General features: G+C 47.5%; 1 protein-coding gene across 1 annotated transcript in view; it reads right to left on the reverse strand.

The window, feature by feature from the left end:
* kat6a (K(lysine) acetyltransferase 6A) overlaps positions 1-18,083 on the reverse strand; it is a 45,585-nt gene extending 27,502 nt beyond the window's left edge. The window contains exons 1-2 of the mRNA XM_072664457.1: positions 17,136-18,083; positions 586-694 (exon numbers count right to left, since the gene is read on the reverse strand). Of these exons, the coding sequence (XP_072520558.1) occupies positions 586-694; positions 17,136-17,861 (835 nt within the window). The 5' untranslated portion in view covers positions 17,862-18,083. The remainder of the gene's footprint in view (positions 1-585; positions 695-17,135) is intronic.
* Between the last annotated feature and the right edge of the window lie 5,232 nt (positions 18,084-23,315).

Raw genomic sequence — 23,315 nt, forward strand, 5'->3', positions numbered from 1 at the left:
TGCTTTTACTTTGGTATTATGGACCATAATAATACAAGTCGGCTTTAATTTCAAAATAAAAGCACCTTTAGATTTCTACAAAATAAGGTCAATTCAATTAAAATATAGAAATAAAAATAAGTGCTAGCATAAATAGAATAACAAAAGTATGTAAAATAAGTGGATGCATAGATATTCATTATAAATGGTTTTACGACCAATATAATTTGGCTTTCATTCATTTCGAATCGCAATAAAATGCAGGGCTAAGTATTTTTTATAGGCACTGCACTTTTTTTTCTTTACATTACATGTTTTATTTAGAATTATGCTATTTATGGATTAATTTATGCTTGATATTCTCACCGTTTTATTGTGCAGTGTCCTTGGGTACCCTGAAACGCACTTACAAATATGTTTATCATCATCATTTTTATTAGAATTCAGCCCCTGGTCACTGGATGATGAGCTGTTTAGACACAGGTGAGCTACAGTCTTACTGTTAACCTACAAAGTGCACCTATATGACCTATACGTTTCCGATAATACAGCCAAAACCTGTAGAAAACTGTATATTAGGAACAGTGTGATGAACTCCGAACTCACCGCTGTTTCCACAGTCAGCACAGGAGATGAGCTCCTCTGGCTTTTTGTCCCGGTTCTGCTCCTTGGTCCCCAGACAGAAACTACAGATTGGGATGGGCTCGGCCACAGGCTGAGAGAGAGAGAGAGAGAGAGAGAGAGAGCGAGAGAGAGGGAGAGAGAGAGAGAGGGAGGATGAAGAGGGAGTAGAAACAGGCAGGCAGTCAGAAGCTGAACAGGCCCTTTGTGGGCAGTAAACAGACTGCAGCGGGTCAATAGATCTGTAAACACTCGCTACTGTCTGCACTGTTGGACGGCGCTGCTGCGACGCGAGCGGCTGACCGAAGCGGAGTGTGTTAACTGTGTTAATCACAGACTCATACAGCTACAAACTCAGCACCTGCTGGCGTGGACTTACGGGCTTCGGAGGATGCAGAAGCTGGAGGATTACGATTACAGCCACGCGATAAGCTGCACCATCAGCCCGCTAACAAGATTCTGACTTCATATAAGCTTCAAAATAAAGTGGATTGAGGGCAAAAAAATAAATTAACTAAATAAAATAAAATATCCGAATGGGACAAAAAACAAAAAATATCGGAATGAGATTAAAAAAAATATCGGAAAGGGATTAAAAATACCGGAAAGGGATTTCTTTTTTTTTAATCGGAATGGGATAAAAAATAAATAACTAAATATCGGAAAGGGATTAAAAAATATCGGAATGGGATAAAAACAACTGGAATGGGATTAAAAAAAAAAAAAGAATAAATAAAAAATTAAAATATATAAATAAATAAATAAATATATATATATATATATATATATATATATATATATATATATATATATATATATATATATATAGGAATGGTATAGTTTTTTTGTTTGTTTGTTAACAAAGATCGGCATTCACCAAGATCTTCTGTTTTAGGATTAGAGCTGGCCAATATGACGATATTTTATCATATCGTGATGAATTTGGTTACCACGATATACGTAATATATGAACTTTGCTTATCGGCCGATACCCGATACTATTGTCTAATAAACAACGTGTCCTTCGCCGCGTGGGAGAGACTTAAGGCATCAGGACTGACTGAAATTTGAAGTCTGCGAGACCACAAAATAAATACATAAATACATAACTAAATAAATAAATAAATAAAATTAAAGTCTCTGACCGAACAGCTCAGCTCTCGTCCCTCTCTACCGCTAAAAAACCTTCAGAAACAGCAGAAAAGTTGTGGCTTTTAAAAATGCAGGAGGACATTTACAGCGAACGGATCGGTCCCATGGATCTGCCTAATTATTATCCGATACACGAATCAGCCAATTTTGTTAGTATCGGAAGCGAGATACGATCCTAGTAACGTATCGGTGCATCCCTAACCCTAATTTTACGGCGGTTTCCGAAGATACCATCCAACAGACCATCATACCGACACTGAGCTTGACATCTGCTGAACCTCGGATATTCAAATATTCAATATATTATTAATTACATAAATAAAAAATATAAATAAAGTTGAGATATGAGGAACATCTGGCAGGCTGACCAGATGTGATTCTACCAGCGTTGTCCCCATTTTCTCTTAACGGCATCAGAGTGTGAAAAAGGTCCATTGCAGTCAGTGGAGGATTAGCATCATAAGGTAGATACGCTACATAACGTTACTTTAAGGGGTGTGTGTGTGTGTGTGGGCATTCTTGTCTGGCTACATACAGCAGTGATTAGCAAACAGGTCCAGACAAGGGGGAGACAAAAGGCTGTGCATGTGTGTATGCAGGTTGTTGGACAGAGGAGAGTGTGTGTGTGTGTGTGTGTGTGTGTGTGTGTGTGTGGTGGATTAGAGGGCAGGTGTGTGTGAGTGTGTATGCTGAACAGGTCCAGGCAGAGAAGAGACAGGCCACAGAGAGTGATTTATCGGGTTCATTTCTCTCTGAATCTCTCTTCAGCCGCTCTCTCGCTCCGTCTTTCTCACTCGTACACACCCCCACCCGCCCTCAGGGGGCAGGAAGGTACAGCACTGCAGAGCCCGAGCATCACTCAGGTGCAGCGCTCAACCCTACCGTCCACTCGCGGCAGCCAGGAGTCCCCAATTGTGAGCAAAATTATGCAGCAGTTGTCCCTCAAAATATCAACAGGGGGAGAGCGGCGTCTCCGTCATTCCCACTCCGCTCTGGTGGTGGAGCTGCAGGTGTAACGCTGTGTAACCCATAGAGTCATTTAGTGTAAAATCCTGTAGTGTTACTCTACCGCCTCTACAGCCCACATGCTGCTCCACCTTCAGATCAAGCTTCTGGAGCTCAGATCTCAGCTTGTCCAGAAATGCATGTGTACAGCTAGCTTGTCCATGAGGGGGCGCTCAAAGTGTGATTTGTATTTTCAGCAGTGGAGTAACAGTGAATTACACTCCACACCTGTAGGGGGAACCCAGGAGCACTGCTGCATTTCCATTCCGCCCTAAACCTCCTCTAGTCTCCGTTCTCTGTTCAAGCAGCAATTAGCGAGACACGACACGCGAGAGCTACAGCTGCTCTCAGGCTGAGAACACGCCTCACCCTCATTACACTGAACACTGGAGAACTCCACCTGCCAACAAACCACGAGGCCTGAAGATCACATGTGCAGCTGTCTGAGCAGGTACAGGTGCTCAACACACCTGCGCACACACACACACACAATACAATTCTATTTACTTGTTCAGAGTGACCAGAGAGAGAGTGCAAGACCAGAGTCAGAAAGAGCGCGAGAAACAGCGAGCAAGAAGGAGAGCGAGAGCGTGAGAAAAGAGAGCATGAGAGAGAAATAAGGAGCAAGAGCGCGAAAGAGAGAAATTAAGAGCGTGAGAGAGTGAAAGAGAAATAAGTCACAAGAGCGTAAGAGAGAGAAAGAAGAAGGAGCGAGAGCGTGAGAGAGAGAAAGAAGGAGCGAGAGCGCGAGAGAGAGAAAGAAGGAGCGAGAGCGCGAGAGAGAAAGAAGAAGGAGCGAGAGCGCGAGAGAGAAAGAAGAAGGAGCGAGAGCGCGAGAGAGAAAGAAGAAGGAGCGAGAGCGCGAGAGAGAAAGAAGAAGGAGCGAGAGCGCGAGAGAGAAAGAAGAAGGAGCGAGAGCGCGAGAGAGAAAGAAGAAGGAGCGAGAGCGTGAGAGAGAAAGAAGAAGGAGCGAGAGCGAGAGAGAGAAAGAAGAAGGAGCGAGAGCGTGAGAGAGAAAGAAGAAGGAGCGAGAGCGTGAGAGAGAGAAAGAAGGAGCGAGAGCATGAGAGAGAGAAAGAAGGAGCGAGAGCGCGAGAGAGAGAAAGAAGGAGGAGCGAGAGCGCGAGAGAGAGAAAGAAGGAGGAGCGAGAGCGCGAGAGAGAAAGAAGAAGGAGCGAGAGCGCGAGAGAGAAAGAAGAAGGAGCGAGAGCGCGAGAGAGAAAGAAGAAGGAGCGAGAGCGCGAGAGAGAAAGAAGAAGGAGCGAGAGCGCGAGAGAGAAAGAAGGAGCGAGAGCGAAAGAGTAAGAAGGAGCGAGAGCGAAAGAGAAAGAAGGAGCGAGAGCGAAAGAGAAAGAAGGAGCGAGAGCGTGAGAGAAAGAAGGAGCGAGAGCGTGAGAGAAAGAAGGAGCGAGAGCGAGAGAGAAAGAAGGAGCGAGAGCGTGAGAGAGAGAAAGAAGGAGCGAGAGCGCGAGAGAGAAAGAAGGAGCGAGAGCGTGAGAGAAAGAAGGAGCGAGAGCGAAAGAGAAAGAAGGAGCGAGAGCGAAAGAGAAAGAAGGAGCGAGAGCGAAAGAGAAAGAAGGAGCGAGAGCGTGAGAGAGAAAGAAGGAGCGAGAGCGTGAGAGAGAAAGAAGAAGGAGCGAGAGCGTGAGAGAGAAAGAAGGAGCGAGAGCGAAAGAGAAAGAAGGAGCGAGAGCATGAGAGAAAGAAGGAGTGGGAGCGCGAGAGAGAGGGGGCATGAATAAAAAGAGAGAGAGATACTGACACAGGAGAGAGAGAGAGAGAGAATCAAAGAGCGCAAAAGAGAAAGAACGAACCAGACAGCACGAGAAAGTGTGAGAGCAGGAAAGAGGGAGTGAGAGAGTAAATGAAAAAGGGGGAGAAGAGAAAAGAGCGAGCGCGAGAACGAGAACAGAGAAAAAGGGCATGAGAGAAAGCCAGACGCAGAGCGAGAGACAGAGAGAGACAGAGAGAGAGAGAGAGAGAGAGAGAGAGAAACTAGATAAGCGAGAGAGAGAGAGAGAGAGAGAGAGAAACTAGATAAGCGAGAGAGAGAGAGAGAGAGAGAGAGAGAAACTAGATAAGCGAGAGAGAGAGAGAGAGAGAGAGAGAGAGAGAGAAACTAGATAAGCGAGAGAGAGAGAAACTAGATAAGCGAGAGAGAGAGAAACTAGATAAGCGAGAGAGAGAGAGAGAGAGATATAAGAGAAAGGAAAAGGGGGGGGGGGTGTTGAAAGAGAAACAGGGAGTGAAAGAGCACGCGAGAGAACCCCAACTGACAGACAAGAGGTGGAGGGGAGGCGAGGGAGTAGAGAAAGGATGAGAGAGAGAGATGCTCTCCAACCGTCCTTGTCTGAGCTCCAGTCAAGGTTCTCATTAACATGTGCAGCCATCTCTCTCTCTCTCTCTCTCTCTCTCTCGTTCGTTCAGTCACTCTCTCTCTCTCCTCACCCTTCATCATCAGAAGGTGCAAACAAAGCACTTACAACAGCTCTCGCGCCCTCCATCTCCCAGTGCACTGCACATTACTGGCCTCGATGTTGATGCGGGTAATTAACTCAACCCTGGGGGGCTTTGTTCCCCCCGAGGCATGGGGCAAATAAGGTCATGCTGGAGTCCTATTCTATTGGCAGCTCTGGGTGCAACTTGAAAGGGTGTCCAGAAATATTTGGACACAAAGTACCGCAACACACTGAATCGTGAGCCCTGTATCGTATCGCCAGGCTCCTGCTCATACTCATTTGTCCAGCAAGACACACGAGTACAACACTGCTCTCTAGTGGTCGGGGTTTATACTACACATAACGGACCACCGCCCGACACCAATCTCTGCATGGAAATTATTATAAAAATAAGAAAAAAAATGACGGTTACGGTATCGCAATACTTTGATATATCGATATTCTCTCACACCTCTAACCTCCACTACTCTCGCGCACAGCATGGAAACCAGACACGTCTGCAACAAGCCTGTTAGAGCCTCGCGTATACGGAGCACAGCTTCAGTCCCACCGCACTGAGAACCCGTGCCACGTCATTCGGACGAGGTTACGGGCCCTTTTTTTCCCCCTCCCTCCTTGGCGGTTTGGCTTTGAGGTCGCTCTTCATCTCAACTGGAGGCTCATCTTCGTGTGTGGCCTCTGACACGGCTTAAACCTAAGCAGTAAATTACACATCCAACCACACGGCTCCCTCTCCGCCCCTCCCGCCGGCTCCCTCTCAGAGCCAGAGATCTGCCGAGTGTGGAGGGAGCGCTGGGAACGGAGGCGTACGCGCTGTATCCGTGCTTGTTGACCACTTAATTGTCCCAACGTCTCTTCTGAGACGAGGCATGGGCCCAATCAGGTCATGCTGGAGTCCTATTCTATTCTAACTTGAAGGGGTGTCCAGAAATATTTGGACACAATGTACCGCAACACACTGAATCGTGACCCCTGTATCGTATCGCCAGGCTCTTGCTCACACACTGCTCTACTTTTTGTCCAGCGAGACACAGGAGAACAACACTGCTCTCTAAACTGGGCGATGAGCCCCAGTCTCCGGGTCTTCGGATGCCCCTGGAATCTTAATCTGAGCTCTCTCTCCCTCTCTCTCTCTCTAATGAAGGTCATCTGGCTCCTCAGGGCCCCCAGCGGAAACGCACAAAGACGGTCCTATGAAGGCCTAATAAAGGTCTGTCTGCTGGGCTTCGCCAGTCTTGCTCTACTCTCCACTTTTGGAAGAGTTAGGGGTCTTAAAAGTGGGTCAGGTTTACATCAGCACGCCCCTGACCAATCAGGAGGCCCTGACCAATCCTCAGCTTTTACCACTGAGCAACCCGGCGAAAAAGCTAAAGCTCAAGCAGCGACTGGGGTGGTCCGGGACGGACAGGAGGGAGGTCTCAACTGGGCATGCAAGTCGAAGCTCGGTTGAGACACACCTTCAAGTGCTGGTGTTTCCATACTTTTGACCTGCGTAACAGAGCACCCCGGGCTGCACCACAAGGCCTCAAAAACCTGCGGGACATCATATCAGCAACCCCTCGGCCGGCCTCGCTCCCGGATCAGCGTCGCTCACGGCTGCCACCAAGTCCGCTGACCTGGACCTTATCTCCAGAACCTGGAGCCGGGCTTTATTCCACGCCCGCATCCGAAGGCTTTAAAAAGCCGCAGCGAGACGCAAATATGGGTTCTAATCTGTTTATGGTCCTGAAGGCATCTGAGGGAGTGTGTGTAAGTGTCGGTGCGTAATGTGCGCGAGAGCGATAAGTGGGACACGGCACATTGAGATTTGAGTGCTGCAGCCTCCACACGCAGAACATCAGGGCGTAATGAGGCGGCGAACGCCTGATCATGTGTTCAACTGTCAGCCGCGAATCTATCATGGGCCACGGGTTCATCGAGAGGTCTGTGCTGCGGGGGGGGGGGGGTCTGTGTATGCAAAAAAGCAGATTTGCATACGCTCAAATCAGCGTCTGATAAAGCAGAAGCTCCAGCCCGACCAGATCGATTCTCCCACAGCAAACAGCTCCACATGCACACCATTAGTACATATGGCAACCCATGAGAACCCGATGCCACGAGGTTCCAGCACACGGTTTCCGTGCGGATGCCAGAGGAGGTTGGCTGAGCTGCTCTCTGCGAGCTGTTCCTCCTAAACGCTTCCACTGTTCAATCATACCACTCACAGCTGATGGAGGAAGATCTAGGAGGGAGGACATTTCATCAGCGGTGTCTCCTATTACATACAGAAACAGGTTGGAGACCAGTGAGCCCTTTAGAACCTAAGGCGCCGTCACCATGACTAGAGGAGCGCCGGTTCGAATCCCGGCCATGCTGCTATAGGCATCGGCAGCAGAGGGTGGGTAGACGGCACCTTAGAGGGCACCTCCCCTCCCCACGTCACTGCAGCGCTGCAATGCTGGCGGACGCACGAGAGCCGGGTACACGGCACGGGTACAGGTGCTGGCTGGCTGCACCTGTGGAGGCGATGGGGAGAAAATTAGGGGGGGAATAATACAATAGGCCCACAAAGGACCAGAAGGAGGAGTGGACATGTAGGAGAGTGTCCAGGTCCAGTGTACAGAGTAAAGAAGGCCCTGGTGTGAACGGGCCTTAAGACCATATACCTTCGCTGTCCCACAAAAAGCCTCGCGTCGCCCAAACTGCCACTTCACAGCAGAAGGAACAAACCTGCTTAGCATTCAATGGAAGTCGATGTGAAAACACTGCTTTCTGAGTCATTTCAGAGCATTTCTATTGGTCCGGCTGTCAGGTTATATAAATAAATAAATAAATGCAGAATGGTAATTGCATTTATGTATGAATGTGGAATTGTCCTACACATATTAAACACTAAAAAATTGGTTAAATACCCCTGGTTTGAGGGAAAGAAGAAAGAAAAGAAAAAAAAAAAAAAAAAAAAAAAAAAAAAAAAATAAAAAGCTTATCTGCCATCTATCAATAATGTCCAGATTGATTAAGATTCTCAGACTTACTGATTTTTCACAACTGCTCATCATTTCAGCCTTAAATAGTAACTGCATATAAAAATTAAACAAAACAAAAAAAAAAAGATTTGAAACCGCAAGTCTAAATTAATATAAAATCAATTATAATTATATTATAAATTATAATTATTTATTATATTGAAGTTAACATCTGGTCACTTCCCTTCGATAAAAAAACAAACAAATAATAAAAAAAAAAACCCAGATCTGACATTTTCAGGTCCTTCTCCCCAGAAATGTTATGTAATGTAAGCTAAATAAAGGAGGACTGAGACCTTCTTAGGATTCCTACTCAGCCTTAAATAGTCAATGCATATATATATATATATATATATATATATATATAAAAAAATCTGAAATTGCAAGTCTAGAAAAGAAATAATTTATTTATTATTATTATTATCATTAATATTAAGTTTTAAAATCTGGTCACTTCCCTTCAAAAAAATATAAATAAATAAATAAATAAATAAATAAAAACACATCGCAAACCGCAAGTCTAGAAAAGAAATTATTTATTATTATTAATTATTATTATTATTAAGTTTTAAAATTTGGTCACTTCCCTTCCAAATAAATAAATAAATCCCTCAGATCTGATATTTTCAGGTCCTTCTCCCCTGAAATGTTCCACTGCAGAAATCCAGACACCTAAAAATAAAATGAGGTCTGAGATGATCTTAGGATTCCCACTAAGGTGCAGCAGTGGAGGGAGGGGGGGGGGGTCATCAGTAGTTTTTTTTTTTTTAATCAATTAAAAATTCTTTAAAATATTTAATTAATTTAACTAACGCTTAGATCTGCAACCTTCAGCTCTGTTTCTTCACCGAGCATCAGATCCTGATCAGCTCCACAGCTAAACGGCTGGCGTGGGACTGGGAGAGAGAGAGTGCGTGTACACGAGTGTGTGGAGAAGGACCGCTCAAGCTTTTAGCGTCCCGTGACCTTAAGGCCGATTCCGGACCCCGCGTGGGGAACATAATCAATGTGCCGAGTCGTTCTGCATGCAGCTCCTCCTCTCCTCCACCCTCTCGCGGCTTCACCTTGAACACTGGAGAATAGAGAAGGGGGAAAAAGGAGGACCCTGGGAGCCGCTGTAAAGGAGCTCGGCGCATGTCCAACAGTCTCAGCAATTACAGCGCTAATGAGACCTGGGGGACGTTCCTCGCGCTGCACGGGACAAAGTAATAAGTGAATTAATAAAAGCTCGGTAGAATTGGAATCTAACGGCTCTGAGCGGCGTATCGACCGTCGCCGACGTATTGAAAACTATTTAAGCAACGATTTGGGCATGAAGGACAAATCTGGAGTCCACCACCATCACCACCATCACCACCACCACCTAACCGTGCATCCAGCCAGCCTCCCCACTGTGAAAACTGCCTGTCTGAGCTGAAAGCTACGAGCTGAACAGGGCTCCGGCTGCCATGTCTTCGGTGATCTACCGAGGCTTTCTGTGGTCTCCATACAGCTAAGGTCAAGAGGCGACTGCAGTGACCTGGTCTGGGACGTCCGGTGGGCGACGATCTTTACGTTACATCGCGAACATTAGCTAGTTTAACGTACCTTTCTCTCGTCTCCATTCTCTCCCCGTCTGTTGACTTCCTGAAGCCATCGTTTCAAATTAAAAGTCCTCTGCAAAGTTTTGATACAGTGATTTAATGACCGACGTACATGAAGAAGCAGCAGCCGTAAAGAACGCAGCACAAACACTGCAATAAGAAGTACCTTTCTGGAAAACCTAAAAAAATAAATAAATAAATAAATAAATAAATAAATAATCATGCCGAAATTTCACGCATGTTACATCGTGGTATCACGGGATGCCAAAAATAAAAATAATGTGGGCCGAGCCATAAATAATAAAGCCGATCACAGTGCTTAAAAAAAATCCTGTAGTATCGCACTACCGCCTCAGTCCACGTGCTTCTCTCAGCTTGTCCAGAAACGCATGTGTACAGCTATCTGTCCATTAGGGGGCGCTCAAAGCGTGATTTGTAATTGACCCAGTTTGCTGTGTTGAGTGGAGGTTGCCTGGAGCAGTGGGCGGCCACCTCAGCGCCCAGGGAGCTATTGGAGGGGCTAGGTGCCTTGTGCTGGGTCCAGGGAATCGAACCATTGACCTTCAGGTCTCAAACCCACTAGTCCAGATGGACGTTTGGAGGATGTGTACTGGTTCACACACCCTGAACTGATGATCTTCCTGAAGGCCTGGAAGAGCTCTCTGGACCTGGCCATGGTGATCCGATGTCCTGCACCACATATTCAGCATATTAAACATATAGGAATTTAACCTTGTGAGGATAAAGCCTTTCATGGGTTAAGAGAGATGCCGGCAGCTGTGAAAAGGGCAATTGGGAGGGGGTTACAAGCGCTTGTAATGACTACTCTTACATCATTAGCCGAAACCCCACCCACATAATGTGTCTCGCTTTCTCTCTCTCTCTCGCTCACACTCACTAACTCTCACTCGCCCGCTCCCTTTCCCAAAAGCAATGAGATTTCCTATCCATGTATCCATGACCTCCATTTGACTCTACCCCCCCCCTCCGCTCCCCATCAGTGCCCTGGCAGTGACCCTATCCTATCAGGGATGGAGTGTGTGAGTGAGAGGGAGACTGGGGTTTGAATGGAGGAGAAGTGTGACGCAGTAATTCGGCTGTTGAGGAAACAACAACAACCGGGGTCAAAGCCGGTGCTTATCCATGTGGTTCGGGCTCCAACCCCCAACCCCTCCCCAATTCTACCCCTGAGAAATGAATGGGGTGCAAAACTTGTGCACCTTTATTATATCAAACACACAAACACAACAATATCACCCAACCACACGAGGTTCAACCACAGGAACAACCCCGGGTTTGATTCCCTGGACCAGCATAAGGCACAAGGCAACCTCCGCTATCTGTACACATGCATTTCTGGACAAGCTGAGAGCTCCAGAAGCTTGATCTGAAGGTAGAGCAGCATGTGGGCTGAGGCGGTAGAGTAACACTACAGGACTTTACACTGATATGACTCTATGGGTTACGCAGCGGGACACAGCAGCAGCAGTTCTGGAGAGTTACATGGTGCGGTAGCAGCGATCCAGTCGGGAGTGGAAACGACGGAGACGCCGTTCTCCCGGTTAGAGTCAGCGGAGCATCAGCATGACGCTAAATCTGCTGTCTGAGGTGGATTCAGAAGTTTGAAGGTCTGAATGTCTGTAGAAATTATCTGTGCAATATACCAGGTTATACCGGATAGCTGGGTCAGCCCTCTGGAACTGGACCAGAACCACGTCCTCTAAAGGGTCTCAGCGCTGTCGTTTTGGTCATCCATGGTGATCCGACGTCCAGCACCACATATTCAGCAGTAATAAATGTGGTTTTATTAAACATATAGGAATTTAATCTTAAGATAAAGCTTTTCGTGGGTGTGTGCGCATTTCCCTATAATGCCGAAATCCCTCATTTGGCACCGAAACAATACTGAACCGGCACCCGTAAAAGCCCGAAAAGCGTCCTTAGGGTAAAACAGCTCATCTTTAGAAGAATGCACAGACTCTGCTGTTGCCAAGACCTTTTTTAGCCTCCAAAATTGCTCCTGATAATAATAAAAGATAATAATAAAAATAATAATAAATAAATAAATAAAAAGCAGTGGCCTGAAGCGAGTTTTTGGGACAAGCTCGACCTGGTTTGAGTGTGACGTAGGCAAATTGGTGTACATAAGCTTCCTATACTCTCATAACTCCAGTTAGGGCTGGGCAAGATGGTAAAAATCATATATCACGATATTTAAAGAGTAATTTTTCATGATATTGATCACAATACATGTTACCACAGACTAGATTCTTATAAACTACTGTTCAGATCCTCTCCTGTACTGAATACAGTGATTTCTACTCAACTGCTCATCTGCTGCTCTTCATCCAATCAACCCAGTCTAATCCCACTGTTAGTAATGTTAGAAACCCGCAGCTGATCCGTGTTTATTCAGCACTTAAAAAAAAAAAAACGCCAAATTCATCACCATACGATAAAACCCCGTCATACTGCCGAGCTCTAGCTCCAGTGCAAAACTACCGAAGTGTCAGAACCAAGTAAGGGGTGTAAAGAACTGCGTAAATCAGACTTCGCGCCAGACTTTCGTAGCCTTAAGCGCCGCGCTTCTAATCAAACCGCAGACCGGCGGAGGGTCCAGCTCAGAATGAACGCTCCGCACCGCATCGCTATGACAGCAGACGCCCTGCAGCCCACATCCTCGCCGTCGCGGCCCAGATTTGCGGCGATAAGAGCGTGCATCTGGTGTGTGCCCTTGCGCGAGAGCGCGCATTCTTGTGTGTTTGTTTGGCCTCTAGGGAAGGGCGCGAAAGGCAGGGCCGCTGTTTATCAGGTTACAGGAGTGGGTGTGTGCTGGGCTTCACTCCTGTCGCCTGCGAGTCTGCCAGGCCTTCTCCTGCTTTCTGAGTGTGTGTGTGTGTGTGTGTGTGTGTGTGTGTGTGTGTGTGTGTGTGTGCGCGCGCTCACTAGTGCTGAAGAATGATGACACCGATCAGCCAGAACATTAACACCACCGGAGTTACCACCCAGACTGCATCCATAAGGACCCCACAGGACTGACCACCACAGAGCAGAGGGTAGTATTTTTTTGGGTGGTGGGTCAGCATTCTCAGCACTGCAGTGACACTGACTGACCTGGTGGTGGTGGCGGCGGCGAGTGTGTGTGTTAGGGGTGTGTGTTGCGCTGCTGCTGGAGGTACGAGTGAATCGGATGCAGCAGTGCTGCTGGAGTGCTTAAACACTCCAGCGTCTGTCCACTCACTGTCCACTCTGTTAGACACCCCTCTTACCTAGCTGGTCCAGCTTGTAGGTGGAGGTACTCAGCGGAGGTACTCAGTATCGGGACAGCCCGAATGAACATGCACCCGAATGAAAACCTGCATGTCCTACAAGCACCATCTGCTGAACACAGCTTCGTCTCAAAGACACACACACACAAACACACACACACACACACACACACACACACACACACACACACACACACACACTCCTTTCGTCACCCCTTTGTAGCTCTTACATTGTCTCTCTCTGACAGTGAGCAGCCCTGCAGCTGGTGACCAGCTTTAGCAGGATGTGAAGAATCACATGACCCACCCCACCGCCCCCCTCTTCCCTTCTCTTCCCAACTCCCAGCCCCTCCAGCGTTTCAGCTGCAGGCAGCGCCTGGAAAACAGCCCTGGCAGCCACCCACGAGCCTCTGTGCTCCGCTCAGCCTCCTTCCCCACCACAGGCCGCCTCATAGGAACACCCCACCCAAACAGAAAGAAGGGGGTGGGCAGGATTGCATCATAACTTGTTTGTCAAAATGCGAGGGCAATAATCAGTCTCTTCCGACGCCTCCTTCACGGCGGTGGGCAGTTAAATAGGACGGACTGCGCCGACAGGGTTCACCCACAGGACCACCCCATTCAAATCCAATTCCGCCAAAAGTTCTCAAATTTCATAAACACCCTCCACAACGTCCCACACAGCAGGACCGCTACACCAAAATTTCACCAAGATCCCGTCTCTCACACACAAAACGAAGAGGAGCGTTCCACCAAACCCTCCCTCTCATACGCATGCATAGGACCAGTCCACCAACACCCTCCCTCTCATACGCATCCGTAGGACCAGTCCACCAACACCCTCCCTCTCATACGCATCCATAGGACCAGTCCACCAACACCCTCCCTCTCATACGCATCCATAGGACCAGTCCACCAACACCCTCCCTCTCATACGCATCCATAGGACCAGTCCACCAACACCCTCCCTCTCATACGCATCCATAGGACCAGTCCACCAACACCCTCCCTCTCATACGCATCCGTAGGACCAGTCCACCAACACCCTCCCTCTCATACGCATCCATAGGACCAGTCCACCAACACCCTCCCTCTCATACGCATCCATAGGACCAGTCCACCAACACCCTCCCTCTCATACGCATCCATAGGACCAGTCCACCAACACCCTCTTTCTCATATATATCCATAGGACCAGTCCACCAACACCCTCCCTCTCATATGCATCCATAGGACCAGTCCACCAACACCCTCCCTCTCATACGCACCCATAGGACCAGTCCACCAACACCCTCTCTCATATACATCCATAGGACCAGTCCACCAACACCCTCCCTCTCATATACATCCATAGGACCAGTCCACCAACACCCTCCCTCAAATGCATCCATAGGACCAGTCCACCAACACCCTCCCTCTCATACGCATCCATAGGACCAGTCCACCAACACCCTCCCTCTCATATACATCCATAGGACCAGTCCACCAACACCCTCCCTCAAATGCATCCATAGGACCAGTCCACCAACACCCTCCCTCTCATACGCATCCATAGGACCAGTCCACCAACACCCTCTCTCATATACATCCATAGGACCAGTCCACCAACACATGCATTTCTGGACAAGCTGAGAGCTCCAGAAGCTTGATCTGAAGGTGGAGCAGCATGTGGGCTGTAGAGGCGGCAGAGGAACACTACAGCATTTTACACTAATATGACTCTATGGGTTACACAGCGTTACACACCTGCAGCTCCACCACCAGAGCGGAGTGGGAATGACGGAGACGCCGTTCTCCCCGTTAGAGAGTCAGTGGAGGAGCATCAGCATGATTATTAAAGCTATTATTAGGGAAGCACAGATCTGATACTATTAGCTCTATCGGATAATTAGTCTGATCCAGAGGCCCGATCCATTAAGAACCCGATTCTCGCACCGCCGGTATTCTAGGCTTCATAACCCAGGATCAGAACCCAGAATGACCTACAGACATCATACACAGGTCATAGCAAACAGGACTCCCCCTACCTAACCAACACGGTTCCCTCGACCCATCAGCGGGTAATCCAGGGAGGGGCTGCTCGCTCCTCTTTAGTCTCACAGACTTCCAATTTTTCAGAATAAAAGTCCTGAGTCCAGACAGCCCTGTGGTCCACCGAGGTCCAGCACGGTTATTAATTTAGTGACCAATAAACACTTCATTCGTTCATTTGTTTTATGAAGTCAGTTATGATTACTTCAACCCTGAGGCCTTAAGTCTCTCCCAGACGGTCAGATATATGGATTATTAATTCAACAATGGTACTGGATTGGTATTGGCCGATACGCAAAGTTCACGGATCTGTATCGGAACAGAAAAAGATGGATCGGTGCGTCCCTAGCTGTTGTTAATGTAGCTGATAGTTAAATCCAGCTTTGTGAAATGCATCCCTCGCTAACCCGCACTGGTTAACTCAATGACCAGGCGCTGGTCAATTCCTGCCACCAGAAGAAGTAGAAATATAAAATAATTAGCTCTAATCTATGTAATATTTATTTAATATGTGCTTAATAAACTGTTATAATTAATAATAATAATAATATAATAAATGTTTTCAACGCATTTAATCTCGGTGAGGGTTCTCAGCTGGAAGTCGGGGCGGAAGTCAAGGCTGGTGCAGCAGAGAGAGTGAAAAAGAAACCGAAAGACGTCTGGGCCACGCAAGGTGCCGGGTGGCAGTGTGTGTGTGAGTGTGTGTGTGTGTGTGTGTGTGTGTGTGTGTGTGTGTGTGTGTGTGCGCTAAACACTACGTTACATCCGCCGCCAGCGCTCTAATGTGGTTTGGACTGCATCTCTTTCTTTCATTAAGGAAAGAGCGAGCTTCTCTTCTGCTCCCAAACCACGCTCACAACTTCCCCCTCACCTCAAACGCAGTCAATCAACCGGGACACGTACGGGACCCCACCACTACATCCCACACAGAAGTGGTCCCCAGAGGTCCAGGAGAACCCCCGCCCCCCCCTGGAACCCTGCACCTCCCAACTCCCAACCTGATCCAGCAAGATTTACAAAGCCTTCCTGGGTTGAAGGCGGGGTGTAGAGCAGGAAACCACCCCAATGTGCAGGACGGAGTGGGGGGGTGGGGACGGACGGTTCTCAAGGACTAGAGCTGGGAACCAGACTGAATAATCAAAGGAGCAGACCGCAGGAACCTCAGCTAACCTCAGCATTCCAACCTTTACAGTCAGCCTGAGAACGTTCCAGAAGGGGAACGTCAAACCACATGAACCAGTGAGAAGAGGGACGACGTTCTAGGGCAGGTTTGCGCTGCTGGGAGGGAGGAATGTTCTAGAACAGGTCTGTCCAGTGTCCCACAGGGGAGAAGGTTCTAGAGCAGGTGTGCCCAGCGTGGGACAGGAAGAAGGTTCTAGAGCAGGTGTGCCCAGCGTGGGACGAGGAGAAGCTGGTACTAGAGCAGGTGTGCCCAGCGTGGGACGGGAAGAAGGTTCTAGAGCAGGTGTGCCCAGCGTGGGACGAGGAGAAGCTGGTACTAGAGCAGGTGTGCCCAGCGTGGGACGGGGAGAAGGGGGTGTGTTTCTAGAGCAGGTGTGCCGAGCGTGGGACGGGGAGAAGCTGGTACTACAGCAGGTGTGCCCAGCGTGGGACGGGAAGAAGGTTCTAGAGCAGGTGTGCCCAGCGTGGGACGGGGAGAAGGGGGTGTGTTTCTAGAGCAGGTGTGCCCAGCGTGGGACGGGGAGAAGGGGGTGTGTTTCTAGAGCAGGTGTGCCCAGCGTGGGACGGGGAGAAGCTGGTACTAGAGCAGGTGTGCCCAGCGTGGGACGGGGAGAAGCTGGTACTAGAGCAGGTGTGCCCAGTGTGGGACGGGAAAAAGGTGACCCCTCACGGCCTCGGACTGCCCTGCCGGAGAGGACACCGTGGGCACCTCCAGGCAGCCAAACGACCAAAAATAATAAATACGCAGTCTGTTTGAGCGGTTCTTGGACCATAAACACTGTAAAATGTGGGAGATTAAAGAAACACAAGGTCTGATGAAGTGAGGGTGTCTGACGTTGAAGCACTTACCCGATCCTTCTCGTGTGGCAGCAGGCGGACAGGGGGCAGGGATTCCAGCGATACGCAGCCGGTGCCGTCGTTCTGGGAGCTGCGGCTGACCAGCCTGAAGAGCGGCCCCTGCTTGGCCACTCGCCCGTGCGCTACGGCCCGCTTCAGCGCCAGCCTGAGCTGCTGGTGAAAGAGGCCGGGCCCCATGGAGCCGCTGCCCGAAAGGTAGCCGGCCACGTCGGCCTGGCACTTCAGGAAGCGCTCGATGCTCTTGATGGTCGAGCCTCCGGCCTCGTGGAGACCCTCCAGGGCGCGTTTGATCAGCTTGTTCCAGTCCAGGCCTGGCTTTTTGGAAGAACCAGAGGTGCTACTGCTCCCTCCACCCCCACCACCACCACCACCACCGCTACTACCACCACCACCACCTCCGCCGCCACCACCACCACCACCTCCTCCTCCTCCTCCTCCACCACCACTCGCACCTCCACTGCGTGGCTTGGGAAGAGCCAGCCGCCCTGGATTGTCCGGATCCTTGTAGGAATTGAGGCCCTTGTTGGAGACCTTGAGGATGGACCCATCTTTGACGCTGAGTTCGAGGTGCTCCAGGACCGTTTTGCGGTCCAGGCCGTGAGACATGTTCACGGCATTGCAGATTCGCTCCTCCGAAGGCCTCTGCTTCTGCTTCTTGACCTTCTTGATGGCCTCGAGGATCCAGGTGGTGTACAGCGGATTGGCGAGCTTCACCATGGCTGCGTTTGGTTCGGACACAAACACACAGAAAACGAACAAACGCACAGAAAACCGTTCAGGAAGCACCCAGAGGCCTCAGCCCTGGAGCCGCCCGTTCCTCCCTCGCCCTCCTGCTCCTCCTCCTCCTCCTCCTCTACGTCCTAGGAGGCTACCCTTTGTCCCTGGGCCGTGTGGAAAGTGTCTCAAAGCCTGAGCAGAAGTAATGAGGGAGGGGGCTGATCACCATAGCATAAGCTTTTAGCCCCCCCCACCAACCCCCCCCACCCAAAAAGGAACCCTGCTACCCCAGCAACCCCCCCCTCCCGCCACTGCCGGGTAGCACCAGAGCGAAAAGAGAAGGCCCAATAACGGCAGGAGTCCGGGACGATTCCGAAGAACGTAAACTCACACCCCGTCCCGTCGTCGTTGTCGTAGTCGTCTTTCCAGAAGCTCTTAAACTCCAAAAGAAAGAAAAAGGGACGAGAGCAGGACGATGCAGCGTTATCCAAAACCCAAAAAAAGAGACGAGAAGAACGTCTTTTGGGCGATTATCTCCTCCTCAGTTCACGGGACGGGAAAAAAACCCCAAAAACAAAAAGAAAAAAAAATAATATCGGTGGGGTAACGTGGACGTCATGCAGCAGTGCTCCTCGTTTTCTGCCCTCTGTCTTTCTCCTTGCTTTTTTTGTCCCCCCACAGGTGGTCCAGAGTAACTCTTTCCCTCAACGGGCGATGACCTTCATGCCAAACTGCTCTTCAGCCGCTGCTGAACCCTGCGTACACACACACAGAGAGATGGAGAGAGAAGAAGTTAGAGAGAAGAAAGGACGGACCAACATTTTACAACTTCCAGAAAAATGCAAACCCTGTCCCAAAACCCACACTTGCAATTTTATGTACTTGTGCGTCTCATAACTCAACACCACAGCTCTCACACTGTTTTTGGGGACCGGAGAACAACAGAAGGTCATCGATACGATACAGAAACAGTAATTAATTATTTCGTTTTTACTGTAAGAGCTCCAGATCTGATCAGAGCAGATAAAGCAGGTGAACATAAATCCAGTAATTCTGAAGAAAGAAAGTAGAGAGATCTTGTCGGTGAGCTAGTCTGAAGAACAGAGCTCGGTTCCTCCAGGGTTCTCCTGGACGCCCCCAGTCCAGCCAGCACAGCGTGGAGGATGTGTTCAATCAACTCCAGCAGCAGCAGCAGCAGCAGCTCACCTGATTTACCATCATTAAGCCCTGATTTACCACCAAACCAGGTGTTGATCTGAGGAGAACTCTAAATAACACTAGACTCCATGAGAGAGGAGAACTTTGAAGATGTTCTACTAATGAACACAGTGATGGAGAACCTCCACCACTTTCTGTAGGTGTTATTATTATTAGTGTTTATTATATAAAACCTATAACCCGAACTCTGGGACGGGCCAAGCTAGCCAGAACTCAGAACTAAGCTTAATCCATGTCTGGGAACCCAGAGTTCAGGTCTGTCTTAGCGTCCATTCTCAAACATGACCCAGAACTTTACACTAGCTACACTACTTCCACGACTTCCTCACACATCCAAAGCTCATCCATTTCCACTACATGCAAACTCATGACAGGTGGGAAAACAAACTGGCCGACCGGCTCTGATGAACAAGCACGGCGACACGCCTCCTGCCACTCGAAGAAGCGAACTACGCGAAAGGTCAACCTCTCCACACCCAAGACCTCATATCTTCTTCTTCTCTGTCCTGCACTACTTTAACTGCGGTACGGAGACCCCTCACTCATGTCCTTCCAGTACGGCCCTTTAATTATCTGGAAAAATGCACGAGTCAGCAAGAAAACGCTGAGGCCAAACAATGGAGCAACGGTTCTGCTCATTTTGGCACTGCCCTTGGTGCATTGAGCAAAACTCAGGCCTATCAAACACCTGTATGGTTACGGGATACAGATAATAGTTCAATATCCATCATATTTCTTAATGCATCACATGACTGCGGTATCGGATTAAACTTATCTGCAGATTTTGATACGTAAACATCTGAAAATGTGCACCAAATCTACCTGGATCAACATTACAAAGATGTTCTGACATTTATTTTACGAGTGTGTTGGAATATACATCACGAAACTTGTGCATTCGGACCATCCTCCCAGATATAACAGTAATAGTCCCAATTTTAAAACTACATTCAATAACGTCAACAAAAACAAACCCTACAGATGGAGTGACCAATCCGATGTGCATCGGGATCGGACATCGGGGATTCAATAATTCAGCTCATCAGATCAGATCATACAACCAGAGCTGGGCAATATGACGATATTTTATCGTATCGTGATAACCGTAAGCTTTCCTAAGCATAAGCTTAATAAAGAACTGATCAGCTGCAGGTTTCTAACATTAACAACTGTGTGATTAGACTGGGTTAGTTAGGCGAAGAGCAGCAGATGTTGACTACTGAATAGGAGTTTAGGAATTCGTCGCTACCGAAGTTTTTAGATAAATATCGTGTATCGCGATATAGTATTTTTAGCATATCGCCCAGCACTGCCAACCACCCATACTGCTGCAGCTCTGCACGAGGCCATAGGACCCTTCAGTTCAACCTCCACTCAGCCGCCTGACTGCAAATAGGGAGGGAAGAGAGGGAAGGCCACTAACACCACTAACTGGGAGCACACCCCTCAGCCCAGTGCGCTGAGCATCAGCAGAGCTAGCAAACTCCACCGGTCACACCGGAGTAAACGTGGCTGACGGCTAAAAAAACAAAACAAAAAAAAAAAACACCACATGATGCTGCGCTACCAAGTTCGCCTGGAAAAGTTAACACCAATCGTACCGTAGAACCATCTGAACGGGTACGAAATACACAGATCGTCCGGTTGTGCTGTAGTTCGGTATTATGCAAATATTCTACTCTTCCGGAAGTTCAATAAAACATTAAACAAATATGAATCTGATCCATCGGTCAAATCTAAACATCTACTTATGCTTCTTTTAAAGCAATTATTAGCCGATATTACTGTGCATTAGGGCTGGCCGATATGGTAAAACTACTATATCACGATATTTAAAGACATTTTTCACGATACATGTAATTACAGACTAAATACATCAGTAGCACCAGATTCTTAAAAACTACCATTCAGATATACAGTGATTTATATTCAGTTTCTGCTGCTGCCACCAGTCTATAAACACTGTTTTTAATGAAACGTAAAGTTGATGAGTGTTTAAAAGGCACTAACGAGATCCTCGATCTGCTTAGGAAAAGCATATTGTGCATCACAATACCAAGATTCATCACAATTCAATAAAAGATCATCAAATTGCCCAGCTCGTGTGCTTAAGGGCGTTTGCATTGTAGAGCGAATTGTAAACGTTAGCCTGTAACAGAAAGCTTTTCCAAAATGAAGCCTATTTACTTTATTTTAGCTTTAACACATTAGAAACTCTGGACAGGACACAACAGACAGCACAGCACACGATCGCAGAAATACACCTAAAAAAATTATAATACAAAAAAAACTAAACCAAAAGCCAACATATTCATAAATATAAATTTTATCCTAAGACTTCTGACCCTTTAAAGAATTTCTACAGTTTTTATGACATGCTTATGATCCATGATCTAAAAAACTGAAATATAATAAAGTCTACACTTATATTTAGGATCATGCTAACTTAGCTCGCTAACCTACTTTCTAACAACTGACCTAGCTAGCTACCCGACACAGTCTCCGACCAACAGCCTTTAAAATCGCCCTGTTTTAAGCCTGTTTAACACCCACATATGATCCAGATAGAAAACTGACCAAAAAACCAAACCAAAGAATCGCAGACAGAAAATTAAAAACCATAAACAACACTTAGCTTAGCTAACGACAGAAAGAAATCGCTGGATATAACTTCGCTGGCTACGTCACGCTTGCGTAAATTACACTCTCTACGACTCAACCAGCAATCCTTAACTTAATTCACTACAATAGCAAATTCAATCACAAATAATAAAACGTACCGACCACCTGCAGTAGCTATACACAGGGATGCACCAATACTAGATTTTTGAGTATCTGCCGATACCGATACCAACTCGGACTTAAATACTGGATAGATGCTATAAATTCTGATATTTAGAGTGTTTTACTTCTTATAGGCTGTAATTTATTACATCTGATCTCAAGTAAGATCTAATAAGCTTGAAAGAACAGCAGTTAGAGGTGGAGGAACCTCTATAAAGAATAAAAATTGCAGCAATGCTGAAACACGTGCAGGTAGGGAAGCATAATTCACATAAAATTCACATTTCAAAGCAGTGAAAAAAAAAACCCAGTTTGGAAACAGAAACGGCTTCTGAGGCGAATTTCACACCCAGGTTTACGTCCCTGTGGAAAAATCTACTAAACAAGCTGCTGAAACTCTTGAAACTTTTGGTCTCAGAACCAAACACACACCATAACTCCAAAAATATACATATTAAAAGTCTGTTTAATGGTCATAACAGTTTACGACTGGCTTTTACTGGTTGTTTCAACGTTCGGTTCATAATAAAACATGCAAACAAAAATTCAAGAAAAACAAAAAAAGTGGGCGTCAGTGAGCTTCATGGTATCGGTGCTCTCTACTGCCAAAACCGATACTGCGTGTAGGTGCCAGTATCGCCGCCGATACCGATACACTGGTTTATAAAAGCAGTAATAATTATGTATTAAATCGCAGATATTTTAGCTCTCTAAAACTCTGGTCAAATCTAAAGATCCGTCCGCCGCCGATACGCTTTTATAAGCAACCACTGGCCGATATTGTGCATCTCTAACGCTTTGTCCTGGTCCAGAATTGCAAACATTCACATGCCAAACCATTTCCGTTATTTAAACTCCGTAAAAGAGGATCTGTCAGGTCCTGGAGCCCATAAATACACACACACCTCCAATAACAAGCATTTAACATATGATACACATGATATAACCACTCCTAATTCAGAAACCATAGAGCTATAGCGTGGTGGAAGAACTTGGGACACCCCTGGGTGTTCGAACAGCTCCAACGCTCGCTGTCCTCAAACCCAGACTGAAGACCCTCCTCTTCTGAGAGTGCTCAGGCTAAGAGAAGAGTACTATGGTCTCCATATTGACTTGTGGAGCACTTGACTTGGATACACAGCTTACTGACTTTCTCTTAGTAAAAACAAACTAATCAGAGCTTCTCCTCAACTTTTCTGCCCCACTTCTGCCCATCAGACAGTACGACTAGGGTCAGGGCTGCACTATTGTTGTGAATGGAGCTGAGCACAGGATGTAAACAGCAATGGCTAACCACGTTTGTGACAAGCAGCAAAGTGCAGGTTATGGCTCTGAACCGCTCTAAAATTGACAGGGTTATGTTTCAGGGACGCAGAAATCACTTTATCAGGATAAACAGGATAAAGTAATCTTATAAAAAAGTCTAGACACAAGCTATAAGAGCTCTGCTTT

Source organism: Salminus brasiliensis, chromosome 20 (assembly GCF_030463535.1).
Source record: "Salminus brasiliensis chromosome 20, fSalBra1.hap2, whole genome shotgun sequence".
Taxonomy (NCBI): domain Eukaryota; kingdom Metazoa; phylum Chordata; class Actinopteri; order Characiformes; family Bryconidae; genus Salminus; species Salminus brasiliensis.